Genomic DNA, 8,397 nt, shown 5'->3' on the forward strand with positions numbered 1-8,397 from the left:
TTTGTTCTATTTAATTGGAGATAATTTAACTACTAGAAAATCAATCATTTTTTTGTGCACTAGAACATTCACAATAATAGAAAAAGTTTATCTATTTTAAAAATTATGAAGGAAAAATGATTAATTTTGATGTAATTGAAGTTATTTTACTAGTCTGACAAAGGATTTATTTCTTCTGATCATAGAAGGCATGAACACTGTGTAATCAACATGAATTATGTAAAATAGCTTTCATGGTAAAAATAGGAGGAACCTTAAGCTTGCAAAATTGCTATTAAGAGATGATCTAAAAATTCATTTGATCATTATCTTTATAAGATGGTATATTTCAACCTAGGAAGGCATCTTTAAGCTTTGGTAGAAAAAATAATCATGACAGACATTAGCCTAGATCTAATGATGAGTGATGATGTGGATGTTAATGGTGATTGCCAGCCTTGTTGGGGACAACAAGTATCTCATAGACTCATAGTATGTGATAGCGAGTGTCCATGTTAGTGTCTACGATGGGTGTTTGACTTATTGGCAACAATGATAATTATGATTGTTGATGATAGTGGGCACTAGTCTTGGTACATTGGTAATAATATGTGTTGATGTTGGTCTCAATAACAAGTGTAAATCATATTGGTGATGACGAGCATTAAGGTTACTAGTGGGCATTCATCTTAGTGATAATGGAGGGTGTTTTTCTCAGTGGAAAAGATGGACATGTAAGCTTTAGCATTGATGATAGACATTGAGTTTGTTGGCATAACTAGCATCAACATTGGTGTTGACAGCAGGTGTTATCCTTATTAGTTTCAATAGGCATTAGGATTGTTCACAATGACAGACACCAACCTTTGTGGCATTGACAAACATATTTGTAATAATGTGTATTAACATTGCTATAGATGATGGGGGTTAACCTCATTGACAATAACATATTTTAACATTTGTGTTGATGGTGAATGTTAGGATTGTTGACAACATCAAATATCCTCCTTTGTAGTAATGGCAACCGTCTAAGTTAGCGTCAACTCAATATGCCAATTTTGTTGGTAATAAAATCCATGAGCATTGGTGTTGATATTACTCAAATTGAGGTGTTAGCTCTAAGTGTACTATAAAATGTACCATTGATGTAAGTTTAACTAATGGTAATTAAATATAGTGCGGATTAGTTGTAGGGAGAGGTTGTTACACCATAACCCAATGCAATCCTAATTTCATGATGAATCACATAGAGATCGGTACAAATGTGCAATATAGAAGGAAAACTTCAACCTAATCTTGCATTACATATAAAATTTTGATTGGCATTTATAACCTTGTTCTCTTCAAAGTATATAGTAATTTTGAATTAAAGAAAAAACAAATTACTATTATCACAAACATGCACAATAAACGTAGAGATACTACACTCTATCATTTATAATAATAACAAAATTAGCAATTGAATCAAAACATTTTATAAGCTATACATCATTTATAAAATTAAGTGAAATGAAATATTACATTTCGATTACGGGCATAGAAACCTTTTCGACAGCACTATCATCCACATATCACATTACAAAATTAATATTAAGATGCAATTGATCAATTAAGGTAAATTCATACACACAACACATACATAAGACTCGAATCCAAGACATTGTAATTGATAGCCAAAACTATCAACTAACATACCAAGAAGAATTGCATCTCATTCTCCTATTAATGTTCATTCCATCATTTTCGAAAGCTCCCAAAGCTTTTTAGCAGAGGCCACAGTATCCTAAGGCTGCCATTTTCTTATGGAAGACATCTAGAAGATTTAAAATGAAACGCTAATCAAAGTTACATGTAACTATGCTAAACAAATTACAATTTTTTCAACTAAGGAGTTGTTATCGACGTTCGACGGCATTCGTAATTTTCTTCAACGTAAACTTTTAGACTTCTAACATGTTAGCCGATGTTTCTTTACAAAAAAATTGAAAATTCAATATTGTTAGGCCCCGGCCTGCAACTTAAAGCTAAAAAAAGTCTATTCGTTCAATAAAGCAAAGTTTATCATATAAAAATGATTTGCAAATTGATTCTCCTGTGTATCCGCAAAGAATAATAGCTCCTACATAACAGGTTCAGTATATTGGTTCATTTCCTGAAGCAAAACCTGCTGAATTAAGACTTGAGCTCTTAAGGTGGGCTCCTTCATACACCCGAGTCATTAGCCGGCTAGTACGCGTGGTTAACGTTTGGTGGTCATTCGAACGGGTCCCCCCTTTGGGAATCCGCAGTGGCTATTTCTTAGCCGTTAAAATACGGACCGCATCTTGGAACCACATAACGCCAAGTCACAAGGTCCCATCTCGGGGCGGTCGCAGATTTTTTTTGGGATCAAACCAATACTTAATCGCTATGATGAGTTAGCCACCATTCGATTTAATTTCAACGGCTGAAAACCCATCTCCTTCCGTCTCGAATAAATATAACAGTCAGGTGATCGCCGACACGAGCCGTTAGGGTGGCCGCCATGAAAGGATGTGTCACGTTTATCGCCGTTAGCTTAAACGATTGCTTTGTATTTAAGAGGCTGGTGAACCGATTCGGCGATTCCCAGGTGAGGATTATAGGAGGGAGATAAAGAGAGAGAGAGAGAGAAACAGAGAGATGGAGGCATGGGTGGCCGACGAGGATTTCGCAGTGTATAGTTGCGTGGGAGCGGCAGCGCCGGTGGAGGAGTTACTTGAGCGGTTGTGTTCTGTGGATGCGGAGTGCAGGATAGAGGCGGCGAGGGAGATCCGATGGTTGACGAAGACGTCGTCGAAGAACCGGCGGCAGCTCGCCGGAGCCGTTGGTCAGCTCGTCTCCATGCTCCAGTCTGAAAGTCAGGAGGGAGCCCAGGCAGCTATACTCGCGCTTCTCAATCTTGCTGTTAAGGATGAAAGGTGAGAGATTGAGCCCTTACTGAAAGGGGTAAAAAGTATACCCCTTATTTTCTTTGTTCCAATAAATTTGTTTAATACTATTTGGATCTCTGGCGTTGTTACAGAAATTAAAAAAAGACCTTGTTATTCATTTTGCTAAGATTCTGGGTATTGAGTAATATGTTCTATATGGTTTTAAAGACTGCGAAAAAGTTGGGTTATGAAAGGTTTAGCAGTAGAACTATTTTGTTCATCAGAAGGAGAGTTGAAATTTTAAGAGATTTTATTTACTGTTTAGGGTTTAATCCTTTGCAGTCGGATCACAGAAAGTGGGGTATGATTCAAATTAATCTTTTCGGAAGTAGAAAGAAGCTTATGCACATGAGCTTTGCTGATAATTATTGAATCATTATATATCATAATTCAACTTTAGCCCAACTATTGTGGTTGGCCTAGTTACAAAGACTTTATTTTGGATGGAAGGAAAGTAAGGAATGAAATGAATTCTCAGCAATCTCTTTGTTTATTTTGACTCTGCAACTGTTAATTTGAGCAGTTTCGTAGAATGGTTAAATTTTGACATTAGATGTTTTGGTAATTGCTTTAGATTGTCAATTAGCTCTTGATTTAATTTGCTTTTAATTCACTTCTCAGGAACAAGGTCAAAATTGTGCAAGCTGGGGCACTTTACTCACTCTGTGATTTTATGAAATCATCAGACTCAACTCTGCAAGAATATGCCACTACTTCTCTCCTCACCCTGTCTGCCTCTTCATTGAACAAAACTACCATCTGTGCAGCAGGTGCAATCCCTCTCCTCATCATGGTCCTTACAGATGGAACCCCGCAGGCTAAGATTGATGCCGCCGCCGCTCTGTTCAATCTGTCCACAGTTAAAGAGAACCTGAACTCCATCCTCTCATCCCATCCTATTCCAGCCATCATAAGCCTTCTCAAAACCATAAAGAAATCCTCCAAAACAGCTGAGAAGTGCTGTGCTCTCCTTGAATTCTTGTTAAGTTTTGATGAGTTTAGCACCGCCGCCGCCTTGACATCTGTGGAAGGAGGAGTGCTTACAGTAGTTGAAGTACTTGAGGAGGGTTCTGTTGTAAGCAAAGAACATGCTGTGGGCACTCTTTTAACGATGTGCAAGAGCGACCGTAAAAGATACAGGGAGGTCATTCTCAATGAAGGTGTGATTCCTGGTCTTCTTGAGCTTACAGTTCAGGGAACTCCCACTGCTCAGGCGAAAGCCCGCGAGCTTCTGAAGCTACTGAGGGAGTCTCCTTACCCAAGGCGGGAGCTTCAGGCAGATACACTTGACAACATAGTATACAACATAGTTTCTAGAATAGATGGCGATGATAAAATGGGGGTGACAATGGCGAAGAAGATGCTGGCTGAAATGGTACAGGTCAGCATGGAGCAGAGCCTCAGGCATTTGCAACAGAGGGCTTTTGTTTATACTCCAGCAGATCTTCCATTAGGTAGCTGTAATTCTCAGGTTAGTTTGAAGTAGGAGAGAAAGATCCATCTTGGATCATCTCCTCCTTGTGTTTTTCATGTTGCAGTAAAGAAAGGTGAAAGATGCCAGTCCAGGCCATGAAGGTAACTGGTGACTGGTTAGTGTTGATACTTGTATGTTTAAATATGTGCAGTAATTCAGCATGGATGTGATACTGTGTTGAAATCATAAATACAGTCCAAAATGCTTATAATAATGCAGATTGCATATTCTCTGAAGGCTTATTTTGATTGCTTGTGAATGAAAAACATACTTCAAGATATAGTGATTCATTTTTAAACGTGGAAATAAAATTATTATAAAAACAAATTATATTAAATGTGTAATTAATAATTTCTAATTTTTTTTGAGAGGAAGTGATGAGGCCGTCAATATGAATGAACACTTATTTTAGAGGTGTCAAAATTGGTTTGTGGGTCTGGTTCGGGTCGAACATGGATTGATTCGGGTTTAAATGGGTTGACCCCAACTTGACTCGGTTTTGCAAATGTGATAGGATTGCCAATTTGGATTTGACCCACATGGGTTATTGGATTGACCCAACATGACCTGCCAACTTGCTCTTTTTCGCATTCCGGGTTTAAAAGGATGGGCGCGTGACGACGTGGTGAAGGCGGGTTAGGTGAGGCGGCGGGCGTCCAGGCCGAGACGGTGCCTCATTCAAGCGTGTTGAATGTTGCGTGCCTCGTGGGCGGGCTGGCCCGACTAAGCGCGTGACGGTGTGGTGAAGGCGGCCAGGCCGAGTCGGGCTTGGGCTAGGCAGCTGGGCGCGTGCCAGATTAGGCATGACTGGCTCCCCTTGTGCTAGTAGGCTAGGCAGGGCAAGACCCATGATAGTGTGGCACGGAAGGTTGGCTCGCAGACCTGGACCTGGGTAAATTTCGGATTTATTTTGGGTTTATGGGTTAACCCGAATCGAACCTGATTTTAGAAACATGCCATATTTTTGAACTAGAATCTAACCCGTTTGATAAACCGATTGACCCAAATCTTAAATTTTTCGGATATTGACATGCCTAATTTATTTGGGGGCTGTCTCAGCATGTCGGCCTTTTGATTGTTCCTGTGCAGTGCCAAAATATGGAGAGTAATGCTTCCAGCGCAGCATAATATTACAAAAGAAGAATATTAAAAAAATAGAAGAGAAGTTTTGGCTGAGTAAGCGGCCATTTGGTTGGTGTTTAAGCGTCGCCTTAAGCATCAAGTAATGTTTATTTTATTTCTAATTTATCTTGTGATTAAAGAGTCTTGTTTATTGTAAGCATTCTTAAAATTGACTTAAGCTAAGATTGCGAAATTCTTAGTTCATTAGGCTTAGCTTAATTATGATAAATTTGGAACAACTAATAAGCTTATATATAATCTAAAATCATAATATTAAATATTTACATTAATTAATAATTAATTAGGATATTTCTCTATTAAGTTATGATCATTAAGTTTTTGTTAATTAATTTATCATTTGATCTAACTGAAAGTACCAAATTAACTGTCATAAATTTTTTTTAGTTAAGATGACTATGATATTTAAGCTTGAGATCTTTAATTAATCACTATATTATTTTTTGCGAGCTAGAAAATACGCGACGATAGAGATTTAATTCTGCTTCTTAACGTTGTACGGATAACTAGCTTACACAGAAAACAAAAGATTTTTTACGTGGAAAACCCTTAAAAAGGGGAAAAACCATGAGGCCTAGCCTAGTTGAAAATGATTCCACTAGACTTTGAGTCGGTTACAAAGGACTGAATCCCTTGTAAGGGCGATCAGATTTACAATCAGTAATTGTTCGATAGGAGTCAGGTGTTAAACCCGGTGTCACTTGGAAGTTCGGGTGTTGATAGTCTGGCCTTGAGCAGGATGTCGAGTCTTCAGCAGGACGTGAACTTCGGGCCTGAATGTCGGGCATTAACGTCGGGCCTTGAGGCGGTGGTGCAATGAAAACTTCGGCGGTGGTCCGGCAAGGCTTCAGTGGTGGTCCGGTGAGGTTCCTGCGGTGGTCCGGCGAGGTTCGTCTGGCGATGTTCCGGCGGCGGTCGAGGAGGAGCTTCTTCCTTCTCTTCTCTTCTTCTCTTCTCTTCTTGCTTGGATCCTCTCTTGTAAAGAATGAGGACTCTATTTATAGATTTTCTGGAGTGGCATAGCTCGTAATAGGCGTGAGATCAGGGGCGAATAGGGAGTGGTCGAATGGACACCTGATATTGAATCCTATGATCGTGCACCGTTCGTTGGACATTTGAAGGCCTTTATGATGTCGGAATTCTGTGATCTTGGGCTCGTTGGATTCGTCTCGTCGAGCCGTTCGATTCGAGTATAAGATCGTTAAAATTGGAGACCGTTTGGTAACTCAAATTGCGGTTTGAACCTTCCAACAGCTCTTTGGGTCCTTAATTTGGACCCATTTGGGCTCGGATTGGGTCGAATTTGGTGTCGTTGGGTTTGTATTTCCGAGACGCTCAGTTTGACGATAAGCTCGTTGAAATCGGAGTTCACGTGCTCCCGAATTTAATTTTTGAAGTTTCCGGTTTGAGTTTTGCCTCGAGATTCGTGCCCGATCAAGATAATTTTATGATGACGTATCATTATTCATACTAAAAAGTAACTTTTTTTTTTTTGTTATGAAATTTATCATTTAAAATAGCCTGATCTAAATTTGGAATTACACTTCAATGTCCTATGTCCTATGTGCTTTCGGCTGAACGTATGGTTTTGGGTGTGCTGTGCAAGCCAAAAGTCAGCAGTTTGTTTGCCAAATATTTGGGCTGTTACTTGGTAGAGATTATGGTTGAGCGAATAAAGGCAGAGGAGAGCAAAAAGTGTTCATATAATAATATTATTATTATCATTCGATGAAAGCAGGTTGTTGAAAAAAAAAATATTGTGATGATTTTATAGACACACGAGTACGTATTTTTGCGGAACTTTTAAGTGAAAATTTTCAAAGAACACCTTAATATAGAAGAACTATATAAAAAATGTTTTTTGACATTGTCTAAGGGGCATCTGAGCATCTCCAATAAAACGGCAAGCAACCATTTGTCATTCTTCCGTTGCTCCAACCAAGCGGCAATTGTGACGCTATTTCATCACGGATGAACAGTGCGACGTCAATATTGACGTCGCACTGTTCACCCACCATTTTTTTTTAAAATCGAAAATTATATAAAAAGAAATATGAGAAAGAATATACTAGGAATATTCTTTTTCTGGTATTAGAAAATGGAGTTCGGTTGGAGACAAGTTACCACATTTTGGTGCATTACCGTATTTTGGAGTGAAAAATGAGTTTTTTGGTTGGAGATGCCCTAAAGCTTTGTTTGGGACAGTTTTTTTATTAATTTAAGAAGTAGCTTTATAGTACAAAAATTTTAATTCAAAAATTTTTTTATACTAAATGAGTGTTTCATAAAACAATAAGAAAACAGTCTTTTTATAAAATTAAAAATTTTGTACTTAAACACCGTTTTAAGAAGCAAAAAAAAAAGTTGTCCTAAACGAAACCTAAGACTACAATCATAGTAAGTCTAAGCTTTAAAGTTTTTGAATATGCTTTAAGATAAGTAAAATACATAGATGATTAATATTACACTCATCTTATATCAAATCTAAAGACTTTTACTTTTTTTTGGACTACTTTCTCGCTTCTATGTTTTTTAGATCACAATCTAAATTTATATCTGGCCACTGTTTTGTTTTGCTATTTAAAAAAAAATTGTACTAAAAAGCTACGGTTTATAACAACTTTATAGAATTATTTTCTCTACAACAGTTCTATAAAATAATAAAAAAATTATCACAAACGAAACCTTTAAATTCCATCATGATCACTATTTGATCAAGTTATTCTAACACACACAAAAAAAAAAAAAAAAAAAAATCCAAGAATAGCAATCACTTTCAGAGATTACCTAAAATGATCAAAGTGTTAGAAGAAATTTGAGTAAAAATAAGCTTAGACTAAAAAAATAAGAAAG

General features: G+C 37.6%; 1 protein-coding gene across 1 annotated transcript; it reads left to right on the forward strand.

Annotated features, from left to right (window-relative positions):
• The first annotated feature begins 2,573 nt into the window (after positions 1 to 2,573).
• LOC110101336 (U-box domain-containing protein 4-like) lies at positions 2,574 to 4,640 on the forward strand. Its single transcript, XM_020829195.2, has 2 exons — positions 2,574 to 2,918; positions 3,552 to 4,640. Exons 1-2 carry the CDS (start codon positions 2,641 to 2,643, stop codon positions 4,414 to 4,416), a joined length of 1,143 nt encoding a protein of 380 aa, XP_020684854.1. The 5' UTR covers positions 2,574 to 2,640; the 3' UTR covers positions 4,417 to 4,640.
• The last annotated feature ends 3,757 nt before the right edge of the window (positions 4,641 to 8,397 follow it).

This window comes from Dendrobium catenatum, unplaced genomic scaffold, assembly GCF_001605985.2.
Source record: "Dendrobium catenatum unplaced genomic scaffold, ASM160598v2 fragScaff_scaffold_853, whole genome shotgun sequence".
In the NCBI taxonomy this organism is placed as follows: Eukaryota; Viridiplantae; Streptophyta; class Magnoliopsida; order Asparagales; family Orchidaceae; genus Dendrobium; species Dendrobium catenatum.